Genomic DNA, 21910 nt, shown 5'->3' with positions numbered 1-21910 from the left:
ATACCATGTGGAAGCTAGACGGCAGGTGCAAAAATGTGTTTTCTGAACAGGTACTATGGAATCAAGGATAATATAGCTCCTGCAGAGTTGCCTGTAAATGGCAGAAATAGAGACACAGATGTAAAGAATAAATGTATGGACACCAAGAGGGGGAAAGGGGTGGTGGTGGGATGAATTGGGAGATTGGGATTGACATATATACACTACTATGTATAAAATACACAACTAGTGAGAACCTGCTGTAGAGCACAGGGAACTACACTTTGGTGTACAGTAGAAACTAACACAACATTGGAAAACAACTATACCCCCCCCTCCAAAATAAGAATTAGCTCAAGTGAAAATATACTTTTTCCTTAATGATTAGGTGAGTGAGTGACCCACTGCAATCTCTCTGCCAGTGACAGGCAGTGCCAATAGGAACAATAGGTACCTTGGGCAAGAGCTACTTTGTAGCTAACTCCACACTCATGAGTTTCTTAAAGATATTCTTACACTGCTTTAGCCTGGATCCATACAAAGGCGATATCCTTTTTTTGTGTCCATTTTAAGCACACACTTATTTGTTTTCAGGGTGTTTGATGTGTCAGAGAGGCTATAGGCTTTGCACGCACATCAACGGCGTTGTCCAGTGTTAAGGTACACTAGAAATCTGGTGCGTATCCACAGAGGAAATTAGTTTTTCAATACTGACGGAACTGTCAGAAACTCAAGTGTACAGAAATTTGACCAATTCAGTGGTAAAGTCACAGTTCTCCATCATTAGAATGTCAGATAAGTGAGCCACACTGTTAAGTACACACAAGTAATAGGGGCCTGTGAGAAGCAGGTCTGATTTTAGCAGTAGAGTCCAGGTAAATTCCAAGAGTACTGTCTTCAGTGATGCCCACTTGACTCAGTTCTTTGGCCCTCCTCTAAAAGTGTATGCAAGAGGCTGGCTCAGTGTGACTGCCATCCTTAGCTGTTTGAAAGTCAACACTTTAATAACCCACTGATTTCATGCATTTAGTATGGCTGTTAATGTCAATCTGACTCTTGGCCCTTGATAGGTGCTCTGTTCCTTTCCTCTGGAAGATTTCAGAATCTTTCCTGTCATTTAAAATTTCAGATTTGTTTTCCCTTCAAAGCCCAGTGTTTAACACTTGGGTCCTTTCTAAAGTCATTCTCTTACTTTTCAAGTTAAGAGAAACTTTCCCCATTATCCCTTTAAATATTTCCTCCTAATTATTTTTTCTCTTTCTGGAAAATGCTATCATTAACAGTTCTACTTCTGTTCTCCTTATCCCTTAATTTTATTTTGGTATTTTCTATTTTAAAAAATCCTTTCTTGTTCCTTCCTGGGAGAGTTTGTCAATCGGATATTCCAAACTGCTAATACACAAAGCAATAAGTATACATTCTACTATTTATTCCAACACTTGTGACTTTATTTCTTGCCACTTGATTCTTTTTAAAGATTATTTGTTGCTATTCTATTCTGCTAATAACTTCTCTTGGTTTTTCGGGACAGCCGAGCAATTTCAAAGTGAGTTTATAGACATGATTTCAGCATTTGTTAAAGCAAACTTATAGTCAGGATCGGGTATGGCTGTATTTTAATGTATTTAATGTGATGCGGGCTAGGATCTGCGAAGGAAAGAACGCCTACAGACGTCAAGAAATCAAACTGTTCTTGCTCCTAATAGAGGCAGAACGTACAAAGGGCTAGGTAAACACGTAAAAACAAGGGGCTGCAGGATTACACAGTGTGGCAATAATAACTTAGGGTACTAAGGAAGATTTTTTTGGAAGAGTCTATATTCGGACAAGGATCGTATATGGGGTCTTCTTGCAGTCCATGGCTGTCTAGCAATAGCATATCCAACCATGAAATTGCACCAGTCTTTGCAAATACACGCATTTTGCCGCCTCCTGAGGTAAGTAATGTACTAGGAGGAACCTTGTTTGCTGTCGGTAACTTGAGCATTTTCATCCTTGCTCCTTCTCTTCACTGGGATTAGAAATTACTTCAAAAACCGCCGGCCTAAGGAAAAGACGCAAACAAAACTAGGCACCCGCTTCATCTGAGAACTGGAACTCGCGCGGCTTTTCCTTCCTTAACCGGGGACCGAACGTTTGCACCCCACCCCACCGGCCCACCCGCGGCACGCTGGGCGCGCGCCCGCCGCCGCCCGAGGCCGCCGAGCGCTCCGCCGGCTTTTTCCTTCCGGCGCGTTCCCCGCGCGGCCTCCCGTGCGCCCCCTGCTGGCGCGCGTCTCACTCCCGCGCTCCGCCCTCACTCGGCGCAACGGGCGTCGCTGTTGCGCCAGCGCGGCTCCAGGTCAGCGGAGCCATGTTCCTCCTGCTGGTCCTGCTCACCGGTCTCGGCGGGCTGCACGGGGACCGCAGTGAGTCCAGAGACCGCTCCCCTCGCTTTGTTCGGTCGGGGGGCTGCCCTCGTTGGTCCAGGATCCAGGCCCAGTGCTCCCTCCCGCCCCTCGCCCTCGCCCCCAGAGCCTCCCGACCCTTGGCCTCGAGGTCTGCAGCTGAGGAGACAGAGAGGCAGCCTCCGGGCGGAAAATCTTTTCATTTCCGTGGGGTGGTTTCCTTGTCTGTAAAACGGGCAGAAATGAAAGGTGTGGCCCTTTTTTTTACCTACGGCAGTCTGCTCTTCTGGAAATAATTGCATTGCCACGAAGAAGCTGATTATCAATGAGTTCCCGATTTGGTGACTGCAGTCCTCCACCTTCTCCGTGGAAAATTGCAGATCACCCTTGTATTCAGTATTCTGTATCGTTTTTTGCTGCAAGGATCCCAACTTCTTGATGCACCCGTGTTTTCTTATTTCCGTACCTCTTTTACAAAACTGTAATTTGTTACTGTTACCTAGTCAAAGTGCCCGACTTTGTGTGTGTGTGTGTGTGTGTAGAGAATAAAAAGTTAAGATTTGACAAGGCTTAAGAAATTTATCGGTAAGAATGACCGAAGGACAGCAGAAAGGAAAAGCAGATGCATAGATTATAAGAAAAACTTGGTAATATAGAGAAACGAATTGAGTTTAGAAATGAATAATGCAAGATTACGAGTATCACAGTAACTCTGCTTATTTTTTGTTTTAGATCCTCATAAAACCTTTCTGCAGACCACAGTTCCTGAAAAGATTTCAACATCTGAGGCAATAAAAGATCCAGAAAATAATGTAATTGGGAAAAAAATATTTTTATTTCTGAAATTGTGTTAAGTTGCTTTTAATATCAAGACCCTAGTAGCTGAAGGTGGGCTTCAGCTCTTGGAGGCACAGCTGACCACTCAGACCAGGTTCACAGGGAGGAGCATTTTGATGTGTATGACCCTGTATGTGTGTGTTTCTGTTGAGGACGAAGGATTCTAAGGAGGATCCACCAGGGCCAGCACTAGGGAGAGGCAAGCAAAGTGCTTGACTCAGGTGCAGAATTTAAGGGAGTGGCAAAAAACTGGGATTAGGGTGAGACTGAATGAGGTTAGACCGGGTCAGATCCTGTCTTTCTTTAAGATATTGATATTTTTTTCCATCACGGAAGTTTTGCATTAATTTTGATTGTTTAAAGTATTGCATTGAAATAGTATTTGTCTTGATTACTGAGTTTTCTGGGCCCCGCCCCTAGTCCTAGGCCTGCGGATTTGCCCGCAGCTACTTACCTCAACTTTCAGTTAGTCAGGGAGGAGCTGAAAGTCATCAGTGAGTGAAAGTGAGAAGGATCAGCTGATTTTTCAAGTTAAGAGACAGTCTGAGTCAGTTTTTCATCCATAGCTTGGAGGGGGACAGTTTTCTCAGTGTTGTGTTTAGAGGCCTCTAGATAGCAATTAAATAAGCTTCCCACTCATTTTGCCTAGTTGTCACACTTTTTTTTTTCCCAATTGCATGTGGAGATAAACTAATTTGGGAATGTCAAAAGTTCTTCATTTTGACCAGTGTAATTTTAAATCATCTTGGGTAAAATGGACCCATTTAGATAGATATTTACAGGATGAGGGTCCACAGGTGTTAAACATAGGGCCAGCTGGTGTTACTTCTTTGATAGTGGCAGTGGATTTTAACCTGGCACTTGAAAATTTGCTTGCAATTTTGGAATCAAAGGGTATTTCTGGTAGTTGTGCATTCAGCTAGACGTTTGGGCAGAAAGACTGCTGATAAACAGAGTGGAAAACCATTACAGTGCCTGCTACAATTCTTACATCTTCTTCCTCTGAATTTTTCTTAATCCCCCAAATTTGTTATATGACCTTCTTTGGTACTGTAGAGGGAAACCATTTATTTTTTTTTGCCTAGCTGTTAGTATGTGCTGGTTTATATTTGACTTTCCACCATTTCTGATGTTTAGTGAACAATTGCAAACTGCACAAAGAGCTTCAAAAGGACTTTTTCCTCAGTTGAGGAGTTTCTACTGTTAGCAAATTCGTTACAAAATTTGCACTTGCCTTTTGACATTTTGGGGTTTAAATATACACATATAAAAATATAGGTAGTCGTTCCAAAACATTTCAAAAAGAATTGAAAATATTGAATTTGAAAATCTTGCAGCTGTGTCAGTGAAACTGTCACACGTTCAAACTCATAACTAATCATAAATGAGATGAACTGTTGAAAAGATTGTGAACCTGTGAACAAACTATAAACTGAACTTGATATGTTATTTAAAAAAATGGGGAACTTCCAATTTGCCTGTAAGGGCCAGTTGTAAACACAGTCTTTCTGAAGAAAGCCAGAGTTAATGCTATATAAGGTTTTGGAAAGCCTGGTGTCAGGGAGCCATGGGCTTTCAGAAGTGAGTGTTTAGGTGCTGGCAGGCTTTCAGCTGTGTTAGAGCAGGTAGTGCAGGAAGACTACTTGCTGGCCTTCTCACTTTCAGAATCCTCCTCAGTGCAGTGTCAGAGGAGGGAGGCATTTACTGACTCCTATCTAGAAGCTGTGGCTGTCACTGATTGGCTGACTTTCAGAAACTTGGGGCTGTCATTGATTTGCTAACTTGCAGAAGCTAGTTATTTGAGTGTGGCTCTTCTAGCCACATGCCATTGGTAGTTTGATAGGGATTGCATTGAATCTGTAGATTGCCTTGGGTAGTATGGTCATTTTAACAATATTAATTCCTCGAATCCATGAACACAGTATATCTTTCCATCTGTTTGTGTCATCTTCAATTGCTCTCATCAGTGTCTTATGGTTTTCTGAGTACAGATCTTTTACCTCCTTGGTTAGATTTATTCCTAGGTATTTTATTCTTTTTGATGCAATTGTAAAGTGGATTGTTTTCTTAATTTTTATTTCTGATAGTTTATTGTCAGTGTATAGAATGCAACAGCTTTCTGTATATCAGTTTTGTATCCTGCAACTTTACTGAATTCATTTATTAGTTCTAATAGTTTTTTGGTGGCCTCTTGACGATATTCTATATATAGTATCATGTTGTATGGAACAGTGACTGTTGTAGTTCTACCATTTCAATTTGATTTTCTTTTATTTATTTTTTGTCTGATTACTCTGGCTGGGCTTTCCAGTACTATGTTGAATGAAAGTGATGAGAGTGAGCATCCTTGTTTTTTTCCTGGTCTTAGAGGAAAAGCTTTCAGTTTTTCACCATTGAGTATGTTAGCTGTGGGCTTGTCAGATATGGACTTTATTATGTTGAGGTAGCATAAGTGATGTTGAGTTTTGTCAAAAGCTTTTTCTGCATCTATTGAGATGATCATATGATTTTTACTCTTGAATTTGTTAATGTGGTGTATCACAATATTTGATTTGTAGATATTGAAATATCTTTGTATCTTTGACATAAATCCAATTTGATCATGGTGTATGGTCCTTTGAATATATTGTTTAATTTGGTTTGCTAATATTTTGTTGAGGATTTTTGCCTCTATGTTCATCAGTGATGTTGTCCTATAATTTTTTTGTGTGTGTGTGATGTCTTTGTCTTGTTTTGGTATCAGGCAGATGTTGGCTTCATTGAATAAGTTAGGGAGTGTTCCTTCCTCTTTAATTTTTGGGAATAGTTTGAGAAGGTCAGGTGTTAACTCTTCTTTTAATGTTTGGTAGGATTCATCGGTGAAGCTATCTGGTCCTGGACTTTTGTTTGTTGGGAGTTTATTTAAGTTACTGATTCAGTTCATTACAATTCTGTTCATATTTTGTATTTCTTCTTGATTTAGTCTTGGTAGATTGTACATTTATAAGAATTTATCCATTTCTTCTGGATGGTCCATTTTATTGGTGCATAATTGTTCACAGTACTCTCATGATTTTTTGTAGCTCTGGTGTGTTTGTTATAACTTCTTTTTTATTCTGATTTTATATGGGCCCTCATTTTTCTTGATAAGTGTGGCTAAAGTTTTATTGATTTTATTTATCTTTTCAAAGCACCAGCTCTTAGTTTCATTGATGTTTTTTTTTTTAAGTCTCTATGTCATCTATTTCTGCTCTGATCTTTTTGTTATCTTTCCTTCTACTAACTTTGGGTTTTGTTTGTTCTTCTTTTTGTAGTTCCTTTAGGTGTAAGGTTAGGTTGTTTATTTGCGATTTTGTTTCCTGAGATAGGCTTGTATCACTAGAAACTTCCCTCTTAGAACTGCTTTTGCTGCATTCCATAGAATTTGGATCAACTTTGTTTCCATTTTCATTTGTCTCCAGGTATTTTTTGATTTCCCATTTGATTTCTGCAGTGACACATCAGTTGTTTAGTAGCATATTGTTCAGACTCTACATGTTTGTGTTTTTTGCAGTTTTTTTCTAGTTTTGATTTCTAGTCTCATACCTCTGTGGTTGGGAAAAGAAATACTTGATGGGATTTCAATTTTCTCAAATTTACTGAGACTTGTTTTTGGCATAATATGTGATCTATTCTGGAGAATGTTTCAAGTGCATTTGAAAAGAGTGTGTATTCTTTTGCTTTTGGATGTAATGTTCTGTAAGTATCTCTGAAGTGCATTTTGTAATGTGTCATTTAAGGCCAGTGTTTCCTTATTAATTTTGTGTCTGTATTATTTGTCCACTGATGTAAGTGGAGTGTTATAAACCTTACTGTTATTGTGTTACTCTCAGTTCTTCCTTTTGTGTTTGTTAGTATTTGCTTTATGCATTTAGGTGCTCCTGTGTTGAGTGCATATATATTTACAATTGTTATATCTTCTTGTTGGCTTGATCCTTTTATCATCTGTGTCATTGGACTGTTTTTCCTATTTTGACCCATATTCCACTGCCTTAATTACCATAGCTTTATTCAAAGTCTTAATATAAGTTAGTATAGGTACTCCTACTTTTCTTTCAAAACTTTAAAGGTGTCATTCCATTGCCTTCTGGTGTCCATTGTTTCAGTCGTAGAGTTACACATTATTTATTTATTTATTTATTTTTAAAATTTTATTTAATTAATTTATTTTTTATACAGCAGGTTCTTATTAGTTATCTATTTTATACATATTGGTGTATATATGTCAATCCCAGTCTCCCAGTTCATCCCACCACCACCCGCCCCCAGCCACTTCCCCCCCTTGGTGTCCATACATTTGTTCTCTACAGCTGTCTCTATTTCTGCGTTGCAAACCAGTTCACTTGTACCATTTTTCTAGATTCCACATATATGCGTTAATATACAAAATTTGTTTTTCTCTTTCTGACTTCACTCTGTATGACAATCTCTAGATCCAACCACACATAATTTATTAAGAATTATTTTGAAAGTAATGGGTCATTTTTCTCTTACTGATTTTTGAGTATGTTCTCTTTGTCTTTTGTTTTAAATGTTTGAGCATGACATGCCTAGGTATACTTTCTTTGTGTTCATCCTGTTTTGGAATAATAGAATATTTTGAGACTGTGGGTTGATATCTTTCATAAGCTTTGAAAATATCAGCCATGAATTTTAAAAATGTCATTTCTTTCCTAGTCTGATCTTTATCATATTTTTTGGACTATAATTACATGAGTGTTAGACATTTTTAATTGGTCATGTTTCTCTTGTTTTCTTTTTCATATTTTTCTCTCTGTGTTTCAATCTGGATATTTTCTACTGACCTATATTCCTGTCACCAATCTCATCCCCTGCTATATCTAATATTCTCTTATACACTTTTATTGAATTTTTAATAACAGATATTGATTTTTTCTTCTGTAAAATCAGAAATATCTTTCTGATTTTAATTCCTTTATTAAAGATTCTATACTTCTACTGAAATTCTCCATCTTCTCATTTTAGTCATGGTCATTTTATAGATATTACTGTGGCTTTGTTATTATCCTCTATTTTTTATTTGTTTTTTTAAAAATTTGATCCTGTTCTTTAGCATTTGTTGTAATTTTTTAATGGAAAAAATGGTGTATTCATTTACTAGAGCTCCCATAACAAAGAAACACAAACAATGTGGCTTAAACAACAGAAACTTACTGTCTCATAGTTTTGGAGGCTAGAAGTCCAAGATCAAGGTGTTTGCAGGGTTGGTTCTTTTAGGGACTATGAGGGGTGGATCTGCTCCAGGCCTCTATCGTTAGCTTATAGATAGATGTCTTTGTATGAATCTTCATGTGGGATTCTCCTGTTGTGTATGTCTGTGTCCAAATTTACTTTTTTTTACAAGTATACCACTCACATTGGATTAGGGCCCACACTAATGACCTCTCCTTAACTTGATTACCTCTGTAAAGGCCCTGTCTCTGAATAAGGTCACATTCTGAGGTACTGAGGTTAGGAATTCACATGTAAATTTGGTTGGAGGGGGACACAATTCCAAACAGCTGGATGCAGTGAATGAAAAGTTGTAGAAGCTCTGGATGATGTCTGTTTTGAGTTTTTCTCTCCTGTCAGTTTTGTACATTTCTTGTTAATTGCATCCTAGATTTGTTGTTGTTTTGCTTTGTAAGACATGTGGATTTTAAATTTTATTGGTACTATCATATTCCCCTTTATTTTTCATCATATTTATTTAATAAGAAGGCATTTTTAGAGGGTGCAATTTTCAGGTCCCCTCAAGATTCCATTTAGACTTCTTTGTAGAGTGCCATTCAAATGATTCTTCTTAGAACAGTTATCTGCTGCAACGAATCTTGCTCTGTTCTAATAGAAAGTTAAAGAACTGAAAACTTTTAAATGGCTATTTCTCTTGCTAAAATAAGACTTTTAAATTAACCAAATAAATAATTTAATGAATCTTATATTTTCTGTTATCTTCTAGAGGGTTCTCTAGACATGTCTCTGCCCTTCCTCTATCCTCTCCTACATTCTATTCCAGAGGCATTTCATTGCATTCGATAAACAAAGTGCAGTGGTACTTATTGTGTTATCTTGCTAGAGATGTAGTAGATTTCTTGTAGTTCTATCTTTTACGAGTGTCTCTTCCCATGAGCAGGAAAATTTACATCCCAGGAGGGCTGGGAGTAAGCAAGCAAAGGTTTCTCTCAAGTGAGGTGGGCATCTTGGCATTTGCCTTGGGCATGGTGAATTGGTGGTGTGTGTCTAAGCCAAAAGATAATTATCAGCAAGCTTGTCCCTCAGATATGTGAGTAACGGTGAATAGGAGGCAATTCAATTCAGAATCCTGAAGATTCCAATATCCACATGGGAAGGGAAGCACATATGATAGTTATATATTATTACTAATTTTGTCAATTTTAAGAGCATAACTTGAAGAAAACATTTTTTGCATATATTATTTACAAGTGTTATTGAAATTTTTTTGGATGCTCATGTACAGGTTGCTTATATCATTACAATAGAAGGAAAACCATATTTTATCCATCTCAAAAAGCAGTAAGTAATTATTTTATCTTTTCAAATTTTAATTTTTTGGTTTCTTGATTTTTAAAAATAATTACAAATAGGATTATTTCAATTCAAATGTATATTTGATACATATCTACATTTGATACCTATTGTATATCAGTTATTGGGTAAAGTCGTAGGCATACAAAAGGCAATAAAACATGGGCACAGGTAAATAATTTATAATAAGAAAGCTATATTCAAACACATCAATAGAGAAATGGAGAATTGTTTTATAATCCACTATTAAGATACATGTGTAGATAGTATTCTTTGGAAATCAGAGGAGGCTTTTGGAAAGAGATGACTTGAGTGAAGATACTTAACTCTGTAAAGAAGTGGGGTAGTGTTGGGGGACATTCTGTTTCAAGGAAATCATGTGCAGCTGTGAGACAGACTGCATTTTTGTGGTGTGCAAAAAGTAGTGTGAATGACTGAAGGACATATTTATTGAGGATAGAAGTAAAACATTTTGGAACAGTAGGCAGGAGCCGGACTGTAGAAGATCTAGAATGCCATGATAAGGGTATCAGAAGCCAAAATGTTTTTAAGCATGACTTATATAGGTCCGTTGAGTCTTTATAGGCTGTTTCTGAGGGGGTAAAAGTGGAGGTAAGGTGTCTAATTGTATGATTATATAATAGTTTAGGTGAGTGATGATAGTGGCTTGAACAATGCTCATAGCGCTGGAAAGAAAAATTCAGTAAACCTTGAGGATAGATTTGGTAGAATGATTGGGAAACAGTGAGGAATCCTGGATAATTTAGTTGTTGCTTAAGAAAATTGATAGGTTATAGTATAATAAAATGAGGGATATTAATGAAGGAGATATTTATGTGAGGAAGGGGTGAGTTTGGTTTGCATTGCTTATAAGATATTCAAGTGGGGTTTTTTTCCCCTTAGGTATATGAATGTAGGAATTTGAATCTCTAAGGAGAGATTGGCAATAGGGATATAGATTTAGCAGTAATCAATAGTTTGGTGTAATTTTTTTTAAATGAGAGCTTACAGAGTGCTTACAAATATACTGGTGGCTAAAGACGGAATCTTGGGAAAGACCAATATTTCTCTTTACGGTTCTACCAAAAGAGATCAAGCTAGAAGGGTCAGGGAGGTAGGAAGAGAAGCAGAAGAGTGATGTGTGATGTAAAGTAAGTGATTAGAGTGAGTGGTCACAATTTCAAAATGATGCTAGAAGTCCAGTGCAATGATAATTTTAAAACTCTCTTTCGGATTTGACATTCTGGTGGTTATGAATCTTTTCCAGAGCAGTTCAGGGTGAGTAAGAATTGACAAAGCAAAGAAACTGTGTGCAGACTACGCTTTTGGTAAAATCTGTTGAGAATTGAAAATATGTAGGGAATAGCTAGAGGAGGACACAGGGCCAAGGGAGAGTTAGTTAGGATGGTAATGACTTGACAATAAACTTTTCAATAGTGTTAAGATAAAAACCAGTAGAGAGGGGCTTCCCTGGTGGCGCAGTGGTTGAGAGTCTGCCTGCCGATTCAGGGGACACGGGTTCGTGCCCCGCTCTGGGAAGATCCCACATGCCGCGGAGCGGCTGGGCCCGTGAGCCATGGCCGCTGAGCCTGCGCGTCCGGAGCCTGTGCTCCGCAATGGGAGAGGCCACAACAGTGAGAGGCCCGCGTACCGCAAAAAAAAAAAAAAAAAACAACAACAGTAGAGAGGAAGAGTTTGAAATTACAGTACCAATAAAGTATGTATCTTCAATACATGGCACAGAATAGGATGCATAGCACAAGTGTTTGCTTTGAACAAAAGAAGTAGTCATTCTCTGGGAATAAATATAAGGAGCGAGGATGGGTACAGGTGATCTGATGAGGTGACATGGAAGTTATTGAGATGATTGACAGGAGTGGTGTCCAGTTTTTGAATAATTACTGAGGAGAATGAAAGAAAATTCAGACCAAGGTTATTGGGAAGAATTGGTACTCAGTTAAGCTTAGTGAATATGAATTTGTAGTGATGCTAAAAAATCCTTCAAAATTCTGTCCTAACCCTACATTTTAATTTTGAGATTCAAGTTTAAAATCTGGAATTAATGAGCAATGACAGAGAATTGAAAGTTCTTTGTTGGAAATTGAGACCTATGTTATTTCGCTATTTGATATTTCTAGGAATTTAGGTCGTTCATTATCATGCATTTTAGCATTATGTGTCACTATAATTAAAATGCCTCCGTCTGCCCCTAATTTATTGTAAATGACAAGCGTTGGGGCAATAGGATATGCCAAGATAATTGGCACTACTTTAAATTCGCCCCTCAAAAGGAAAATTTGTATTATGAAGAATAATTTTTCTATGTCTTCTGTTCACAATTTGACGATGTTTTGGTGATTTCTGCCTAGATCATTTTTATCTTCAGCTTCTGTTGTTTATTCTTATGACAAAGATGACACCCAACATTCTCAGCCTTTGTTAGCTCAGGTAAGACTTAGGTATTTTGTTACAGATTTCTTATTCTGGATTTTCTTTAAAAATACAAACATTATGAAAGTTTAGAATATTATTTTACACATTCACTGAAATCGAATAATGTGGACTAGTTCTTATTTCTACCTGGCACAACTTCATTGGGAAATGGCCACTGATATTAAAGTACTAAGGTAGTGAAAGTAAAAAGTATCAGTGAGATATCTGGGATGTCCGTTTCAAAAAGAACTTACCCATTTGTTTTTCTCTGTGTATTTTTTTTCAGATGGATTGCAATTATCATGGATATGTTGCAGGTTTTCCAAATTCTCTTGTATCACTCAACATTTGTTCAGGACTCAGGTTGTAGCCTGTTTAAAGACATTCCATTTGCCAGTATTAGATCTTGCTAGTCTATGAGTTGATCCTTTATGTATCTTTTCTAGTTCTACAGTCACCTTTGTTATTTCAGTTCCCAAAGGCATGAACCATAATTACTGATAAAATAAAGTGTGGCACCCCGGCAGCATCCATTCCAGATGGGAGGCTACTTGTTGGTTCTAACAGGATATGCTGCTTGAGGCTTTGAGCAATCTTGAGTGTAGGAGGTGCTGATTGGGTCTCTCCATACTAATCTAGTTTTCCCAAATTCTTTATGTTTGACTCGTGTCTTAATCTCCTAGAATGGTTGACAGTGTGGCATGCCTGAGTCTGACAGGTACTTTGGCTCTGCTCATAGTCTTTCTTAGGCGAATAGCACCTTTAACTCAGCCACACAAATAAATGATTTAAGAGGCGAAGTGTCAGAGGAGAGGTAGAGATTTCAAAGAGAAGAAAGGGACCTAAGACTAAGGAAAAGAGTGCCTATGGCTCCTAAAGGTTGGCTTAGAAAATCAACAGCCTAGGTAGAGGTCTTAACCCATTTAAGCACACGGATGCATGCCACTAACCTGCTTTCTTTAAGATAGTAAAAATATTTTTATTAGAATATTTGTAATAAAAAGCCATACATATCCTGTGTTATTACTGGTCCAGTTCTGGAGCAACACCTCAAAGAATAAAGAGATAAACAGAAAAACTAAGGTGACTTTAAATGTAAAAAAATTTTTGGCTGACATCAACATTTCTCATGGTTTCAGTAGAATCGTATCAGATTTGTTTTGATTATTTTAACAGGGGAATATTGCAGTTTAAAAACATCTCGTATGGAATTGACCCAATGGAAGCTGTATCAGGATTCATGCACATGATTCATGAAGAAAAAAATGATATAACTAATATTCCTCTGTTATGGGAAAATGACACTTATATCTATGATAGCTCACAGTATCAAGTCAGAAAAAGTTCAGAAGTAAGTGTGGACTGTTTAATTTTAAATTTTTCAGTATAATTTTATGAAATGAAAAATACTTTCAGAGCAAAATTTGGTGATACGCAAATTTAAAATTTTACTTTTTCATGATGGCTCTGCATAACTTTTCAAATGGATGGAGAATGAAATTAAGTTCTTTGTTATGCTTGTTATTAGATGAAAGTTTAGCAGAAACTTAGGTAACTAATCTTGGAAACAGATATGTGAATATAAGATTAAATAAAGCAAAAAACTAATTTTCTCATGTGGGCATTTGGATAATTAATGTAAATTCTTCCTTTTCCTCAATTATTCTGGTAATTTAGGTGAAAAGAGTATGTGATCTAGATTTCTAAATGAGTCTTTGTTAATGCGAGAATTCAGAAATGAATAATATCAGTGGCTTACATAAGGTACATGTAAAGCAAACTGATGAATTCTTCCTCCACAAAGACCTATAAGCTGCCATAAATAACTTTCCTGGCTCTAGTGAACTGCCCATGATTGTAAACTTTAGTAATATTTTTCTAAACTACATTGTTTGTCAAAAGTAGTTTCTAATAATTGGTTAGCAGAAAATCTGCGCACGTGGAAGATTACTATGAAAAATTATAACAAGGCTAAGGAAAGGAAACTTTTATGTTATAAACTTAATATTTCTAATTTCAGCTACTGCAAAAATCGAAATATGCCTGGGTTCTTGTAGTTGAAAATCACCTTAATATTTAATCAGTATCAACTCGTCTCTCATTTTATCTCTGAACATAATTTCAATAGAAGGCAAATTTTTGGAAATTTCTCAATACTCATGTTGTATGTTTTTCAGAGACCTGGCTATTTCAAGTTATTCCCCCGATATCTTGATATGTATATTGTTGTGGATAAAAATCTGGTAGGTTCTTTTTTTTGCATTGTTCTTTTTAAATGATTTAACAGTCGTCTTTAACCTGATTTCAAGGATATAATAAAAATTTTAAAACCATTTTTTGATGAAAGTTTATTTTGCTTTTGCAATGAATGAATTCTTAAAAATTGTGAATACACCAAGTTTTTGTTAATTCATTTATTTTGTATTCCGGGCTCTCTAATTGCTTTTGTAAAGTGAACTATCTTTTCATTTTCTGAAGCTTGCCAGCTATTTTTCTTTTTTTCAAAAGGATTGCATCCTCAATGGAAGCATAGATTAGAACTCCTCCAAACCCTACCCCCGAATACAATAATATCTAATTGCCTCCGCCTAATTGGAAGGGTAGTCTACAAAACAAATATGCCACTCCTTCTAAGCAAAGGGAGAAAACAAGTTATCTGTTTTGTTCTAGCTAAGTTCTAGGGGAACAAGTTATGTTTTGCTCTCCTAAGTTCAAGGTAAATGAAATGACAGAAAATGAACACAATTCTCATATTGAGGATGCATGACTGTACTTCAGGTCTTGTATAGGTCTGGGTTTTGAATTTATACAACATAGGCAATTAGTAGATTCTAAGCTATGAGGCTACATTTGTCCCAGTTTGGTAGATCTGAGGGCAGCTGATGGAAGCAAGTAGTATTGCTCTCTGGAGGAATGCAACTTCAAGCAGGATTCCTACAGATTAATATCAGCCATATATGAGCTCAAAATCCATAAGAGACTTAGCCACCATGTACAAGAGTTAGCAAAACAAAAACGCATAGATTAGATCCACAAAATTTTGAGATATTAAACTTTTAAGATATAAGTTACAAAATAAAGATATTTTTTCCCATAAGGAAGTCATTGGTTCTGAAGAGGTGAATATGAGGCAGGGAAGCTGAGCTAACTCTTGGCAGAGGTGACAAAAATTGAAGTGTGTGACTAATTAAAGAGTTGATAGGTTTTTTAGTGTGGTTAAGCTGACCCAGTACAAAGTCAACACATGCACTAAAATCACATTCTTACAAAATCACAAAGCAATTAGAAGTAGGAAAGCAGAATTTTAAGCATAATCAACGAAAGGAAAGCAATAAAGGGAAAGAAAAACATACATTAAATATTTGTTTCATAAATGGAACAAATTAAAAGCTAATTAAGATAAAATATTTCAACTCAAATATGTAAGTAATTATATTAGATGTAGAGGGACTAAGTACTGCAGTTAAAATCCAAAGATGAAGTTTAATTGAAAGCAAAGACAGAGTATGATGTAAGACACACACACACACACACACACACACACACACACACACACACACACACACACGTACATACTCGCTCTGCTTACAACTGAAGTCAAAAATATGTCATGAAAGTGAAAGATTTTAAAAATATACCATAAAAATGTTCTAAAAACCTGTTTAGCTAGATTAATATCAGACAAAGTAGACTTTAAGATAAGTGTAAGTCATCTCTTACTGTGTAGCATACCACTCCAAAATTTAGTGGCCTAAACCAATAACTATTTATTTATATGGTTGAGAGCCCAGAGATGTTTTTGGACTTTTATCAATCTCAGACCCTTTTTATCTAATCTGGTGGCCTTTTATTGATACAGTATCTTAAAACCTTTGTAGTCTTCTTTCTTTTCTCTTCTCTTTTTTTTTCTTTTTATAGGGTTACTTTTTAACCACATGTTTTTCCTCACACAGAAAATGTTCTTTACTAAGATTACAAAGGCATAGAGATACAGTTTAAAAGGTTTCAACAACTTCTTTTAAACAAAATATACGTTGCTATGTGGTTACCAGTGGCAGGTATGAGGATTAACTGTGACCTTTGTGAAGCCCAGTGGGGAGCTTGCAAAAGAAGTTCTCTTAGTGCCTTTTCTTGAAATAGCCCACCAGTGTGAAATCACCTATTTCTTGAATTGTTTTCTAATGAAGGAGTACAGAGTATTATGTTTTCTTAGCGTAATGTCCTAAAGTTTTATCCATGTTGTAGCATGTGACAGCATGCCCTTCTTTTTTAAGGCTGCATCATATCCCATCGTGTGCCTATACAATATTTTCTTTATCCAGTCACCTGTTAATGAACCTTTGAGTTTCTTCCACCTTTTGGCTATTGTGAATAATGATGCAAGGAACATTAATGTGTAAATATTTCTTTGGGATCTTTCTTTTTTAAATGTTTGATAGAATTTTTTAGTGAATCTACCTGGTCCTGGATTTTACTTTCTTATGTGGTTTTTGATTACTGATTCATTTTCATTACTTACTCATTATTGATCTAGTAATATCTTTAATATTTATGTGTATTTCAGTCTTGGTAGGTTAGGTTTCTAGGAATTTATGTTTTTTATGTTATCCAGTTAGGTAGCATATAATTATTCATAGCAGTCTCTTATAATCCTTTTTATTTTTGTGGTATCAGTTGTAATGTCCTCATTTTCATTTCTAATTTTAGTTATTTGTATCTTCTGTTTAAAAAATTTATTTTATTTTATATTGAAGTATCGTCAATTTACAATGTTGTGTTTCAGGTGTACAGCCAAGTGATTCAGTTATACATATACATATGTCTATTCGTTTTCAGATTCTTTTCCTATATAGGTTATTACAAGATACTGAATATAACTCCCTGTGCTATACAGTAGGTCCTTGTTGATTATCTGCTTTATATATAGTAGTGTGTGTATGTTAATTCCAAACTCCTAATTTATCCCTCCCCACCTTTCCCTTTTGGTAACCATAAGTTTGTTTTCTAAGTCTATGATTCTGGTTCTGTTTTTTAAAAAAGTTCATTGGTACCATTTTTTTTAGAGTCCACATATATGTGTTATCATATATTTGTGTTTCTCTGACTTACTTCATTTAGAATAACAATTTCCTTGTCTATCCATGTTGCTGCAAAGGGCATTATTTCATTCTTTTTATGGCTGTGTAATATTGCATTGTATATATGTACCACATCATCTTTATCCATTCATCTATTGATGGACATTTAGGTTGCTTCCATGTCTTGACAATTATAAATAGTGCTGCAGTGAACATTGTGGTGAATGTATCTTTTTGAATTATGGTTTTCTCTGGATATATACGCCCAGGAGTGGGTTTGCTGGATCGTATGTTAGCTCTCTTTTTAGTTTTTTAAGGAACCTCCATATGTTCTCCATAGCGGCTGCACCAATTTACATTCCCACCAATGATGTAGGAGGGTTCCCTGTTCTTCACACCCTCTTCAGCATTTATTGTTTGTAGACCTTTGATGATGGCCATTCTGACCGGTGTGAGGTGATACCTCATTGTAGTTTTGATTTACATTTCTCTAATAATTAGCGATGTTGAGCATCTTTTCATGTACCTTTTGGCCATCTGTATGTCTTCTTTGGAGAAATGTCTATTTAGATCTTCTGCCCATTTTTGATTGTGTTGTTTATTGTTTGATATTGAGCTGTGTGAAGTGTTTGTATATTTTGGAGATTAATCTCTTGTCGGTCACATCATTTGCAAAAATTTCCTCCCATTCTGTGAGCTGTCTTCATTTTGTTGATAGTTTCCTTTGCTGCGCAAAAGCTTTTAAGTTTAATTAGGTCCCAATTGTTTATTTTTGTTTTTATTTTCATCACTCTAGGAAGTGGATCAAAAAAGGTCTTGCTGCCATTTATGTCAAAGAGTGTTCTGCCTGTGTTTTCCTCTTACATTTTAGGTCTTTAATCCATTTTGAGTTTATTTTGCTGTATGGTGTTAGAGAGTGTTCTTATTTCATTCTTTTACACGTGGCTGTCCACATTTCCCAGCACCACTTATTGAAGAGGCTGTCTTTTCTCCGTTGTATATTCTTGCCTTCTTTGTTGTAAATTAATTGACCATAGGTGTGTGATTTTATTTCTGGGCTTTCTGTCCTGTTCCATTGATCAATGTTTCTATTTTTGTGCCAGTACCATACTCTTTTGATTAGTATAGCTTTGTAGCATAGTATGAAGTCAGGGCACCTGATTCCTCTAGCTCCATTTTTGTTTCTCAGTATTGATTTGACTATTCAGGGTTTTTTGTGTTTCCATACACATTTTAAGATTTTTTTTCTAGATCTGCCGAAAATGCCATTGGTAATTTGATAGGGATTTCATTAAATATGTAGATTGCCTTAGGTAGTATAGTCATTTTGACAATATTGATTCTTCCAATCCAAGAACATGGTATATCATTCCATCTCTTTGTGTCATCTTTGATTTCTTTCTTCAGCATCTTATAGTTTTCAGACTACAGGTCTTTTGCCTTTTTAGGTAGTTTTATACCTAGGTATTTTCTTCTTTTTAATGAGATGGTAAATGGGATTGTTTCGTTAACGTCTCTTTCTGATCTTTTGTTGTTAGTGTATGGAAATGCAACAGATTTCTGTGTATTAGTTTTGTATCCTGCAACTTTACCACATTCATTGATGAGCTGTCTTAGTATTCTGTTAGCATCATCAGGATTTTCTATGTATAGTATCATGTCATCTGCAACAGTGACAGTTTTACTTCTTCTTTTCCAGTTAGGATTCCTTTTTGTTTCTTTTTCTTCTCTGACCTATCCTCAATAATGTTCCATGTGCACTTGAGAAGAATGTGTATTTGCTGCTTTACGATGGAACACTGTATAGATATCAATTAAGTCCGCCTGATCTAATGTGTCATTTAAGGACTGTGTTTCCTCATTGATTTTCTGTCTGGATGATCTCTCCATTGATGTAACTGGGGTGTTAAAGTCCCCCACTATTATTGTGTTACTATCAATTTCTCCTTTTATATCTTTTAACATTTGCCTTATATATTGAGGTGCTCTTGTGTTGTGTGCATATATATATATATATATATGTGTGTGTGTGTGTGTACAATTGTTATATCTTTCTCTTGGATTGATCCCTTGATCATTATGTAGTGTCCTTCTTTGTCTCCTGTAACAGTCTTTATTTTAAAGTCTATTTTGTCTGATATGAGTATTGCTATTGCAGCTTCCTTTTGATTTCCATCTGCATGGAATACCTTTTTCCATCCCCTCACTTTCAGTCTATACAGGTTTCTAGATCTGAAGTGAGTCTCCTGTAAACAGCATATACATGGGTCTTTTTTTTTTTGTATCTGTTCAGCCAGTCTATGTCTTTTGGTTGGAGCATTTAATTCATTTACATTTAAGATAATTACCAATATGTATGTTTTTATTACCATTTAAAAAATTGTTTTGGATTTTTTTGTAATCTGTTTTTCTTCCTTTTCTCTTTTGTTCTCTTGTGATTTGATGACTATGTTTAGTGTTGTGTTTGGATTCCTTTTTATTTTTTGTGTGTATATCTAATGTAGTTTTTTGGTTTATGGTTTCCATGAGGTTTTGAAACAGTGGTCTATATATATATAAAAGTTTGTTTCAAGTTGGTTGACTGTTAATTTCAAGTGCATTTCCAATATCCTGAATTTGTATTCTCCTCTTCTCATGATTTCTGGTTTTGATATCATATTTTTTGTGTGGATGATTTCTTGACTATGCTGCATGTTTGCCTTTACAGGTGAGCTTTCCCATTTGTTTTCTTTTTTCTAGTTGTTGCCTTTTCTTTTCCACCTAGAGTTTTTCCTTTAGCATTTGTTGTAAAACTGGTTTGGTAGTGCTGAATTCTTTTGCTTGTCTGTAAAGCTTTTGATTTCTCTGTCAAGTCTGAATGAAAGCCTTGCTGGGTAGAGTATTCTTGGTTATAGGTTTTTCCCTTTCATCACTTTAAATACATTGTGCCATGCCCTTCTGGCCTGCAGAGTTTCTGCTGAAAAATCAGTTGATAATTTTATGTCGATTCATTTGTATGTTTTTTGTTGCCTTTCCTTTGCTGCTTTTAAGATTTTTCTTGGTCTTTAATTTTTGTCAATTTGATTAATATGTGTCTCAGCATGTTCCTCCTTGGTTTTGTCCTGTATGGGACTCTCTGCCCTTCCTGGACTTGGGTGACTTCTTCCCCATATTAGGGAAGTTTTTGGCTATTATCTCTTTGAATATTTTCTCAGGACCTTTCTCTCTTTTCTCCTTCTGGGACCCCTATAATGCGAATGCTGGTTTAATGTTGTCTCAGAGGTCTCTTAGACTGTCCTCATTTCTTTTCATTCTTTTTTTCTTTATTCTGTTTTGTGGCAGTGATTTCCACCATTCTGTCTTCCAGCTCACTTATGTGTTCTTCTGCCTCTTTTATCTTGCTATTGATTCCTTCTAGTGTATTTTTCTTTTCAATCATTGTATTGTTCAACTCTGTTCTTTAGATCTTCTTGATCTTTCTTAAACATTTCTTGTATTTTCTCATTCTGTGCCTCCATTCTTTTTTTGAACTCTTGTATCATCTTTACTATCATTACTCTGAATTATTTTTTCAGGTAGATTGCCTATCTCCACTTCATTTAGTTGTTTTTCTGGGGTTTTATCTTGTTCCTTTGTCTGGAACATATTCCTCTGCCATCCCATTTTGTCTGACTTTCTGTGTTTGTGGTCTCTGTTCGAGAGCCTACAGGATTGTAGTTCCGCTTCCTTCTGGTGTCTACTCCCTGGTGGGTGAGGCTGTTCTTAGAGGCTTGTGCAGGCTTCCTTGTGGGAGGGCCTGGTTCCTGCCCATGGGTGTGTGGAGCTGGGTCTTTTCCCTCTGTGGGCATGGGCATGTCAAGGGGTGTGTTTAGAGCAGCTTTGGGCTCAGGACTACTTTAGGGAGTCTGTCTGCTGATGGGTGGGCTGTGTTTCTGCTCTGTTGGTTGTTGGGCCTGAGGCATCCCAGCACTTGACCCTACAGGCCATTGTGTGGGGCCAGGTCTTGCTGTCAAATGGCCGCTTCCAGGAGAGCTCACCCCAAAGAGTTCTCCCAGGTACCTCTCTCACCAGTGTCCATGTCACTGCAGTGAGCCAAAGCCATCCACCACCTCCCCAGGAAATGCTCCAAGACCAACAGGTAGGTCTTGCCCAGGTTCTTATGAAGTCACCGCTTTTTCTCTCAGTCCCAGTGCACACAAGAACCTGGGAGGAGAGGCTTCCTTTTCCTGATGAGTAACTCATTGAGACTGCTGGACTCATCCATCCATCATACTCCATGAGGGCCATGGGAGCCTTTCGAATCTGTATCTTCTCTTTTTTTTAAGTAGGTAAATGTGGTTGTTTTCTTAATTTCTCTTTCTGCGAGTTCATTGTTACTGCATAGAAAGACTATAGATTCCTGTATAATGATTGTGTACCTTGCAACTTTATTGAATTTGTTTATTAGTTATAATAGGTTTTGGTGAGGTCTTTCAGCTTTTCTATATGTAAAATTATGCCATCTGCAAATAGGTCAGTTTTACTTCTTCTTTCTGATTTGGATGCCTTTTCTTTTTCTTGCCTGATTGCTCTTCCTCAAACTGTGTTGAATAAGAGTGTGGTAGTGGGCATCTTTGTCTTGTTCTCGATCTTGGAGGGATAGCATTCTATTCT

At 36.6% G+C, this 21910-nt stretch overlaps 1 protein-coding gene across 2 annotated transcripts in view; it reads left to right on the top strand.

The window, feature by feature from the left end:
• The first annotated feature begins 2320 nt into the window (after window positions 1–2320).
• Window positions 2321–21910, top strand: part of LOC102984452 (disintegrin and metalloproteinase domain-containing protein 5-like) — a 140466-nt gene continuing 120876 nt past the window's right edge. The window contains exons 1-7 of one of the 2 annotated variants that reach the window (XM_028481541.2): window positions 2321–2387; window positions 3099–3178; window positions 9700–9755; window positions 12137–12215; window positions 12487–12563; window positions 13377–13551; window positions 14378–14443. In XM_028481541.2, coding sequence (XP_028337342.2) covers window positions 2333–2387; window positions 3099–3178; window positions 9700–9755; window positions 12137–12215; window positions 12487–12563; window positions 13377–13551; window positions 14378–14443 — 588 coding nt within the window. In that variant the 5' untranslated portion in view covers window positions 2321–2332. Of the gene's footprint in view, window positions 2388–3098; window positions 3179–9699; window positions 9756–12136; window positions 12216–12486; window positions 12564–12762; window positions 13284–13376; window positions 13552–14377; window positions 14444–21910 lie in introns of those variants that run through there. The other variant, XM_055081050.1, reaches the window with a different exon arrangement.

This window comes from Physeter macrocephalus, chromosome 20 (assembly GCF_002837175.3).
Source record: "Physeter macrocephalus isolate SW-GA chromosome 20, ASM283717v5, whole genome shotgun sequence".
NCBI classification, from domain to species: domain Eukaryota; kingdom Metazoa; phylum Chordata; class Mammalia; order Artiodactyla; family Physeteridae; genus Physeter; species Physeter macrocephalus.
The sequence above is the reverse complement of the archived record's forward strand: the minus strand, read 5'-3'. Positions and strand labels throughout refer to the sequence as shown.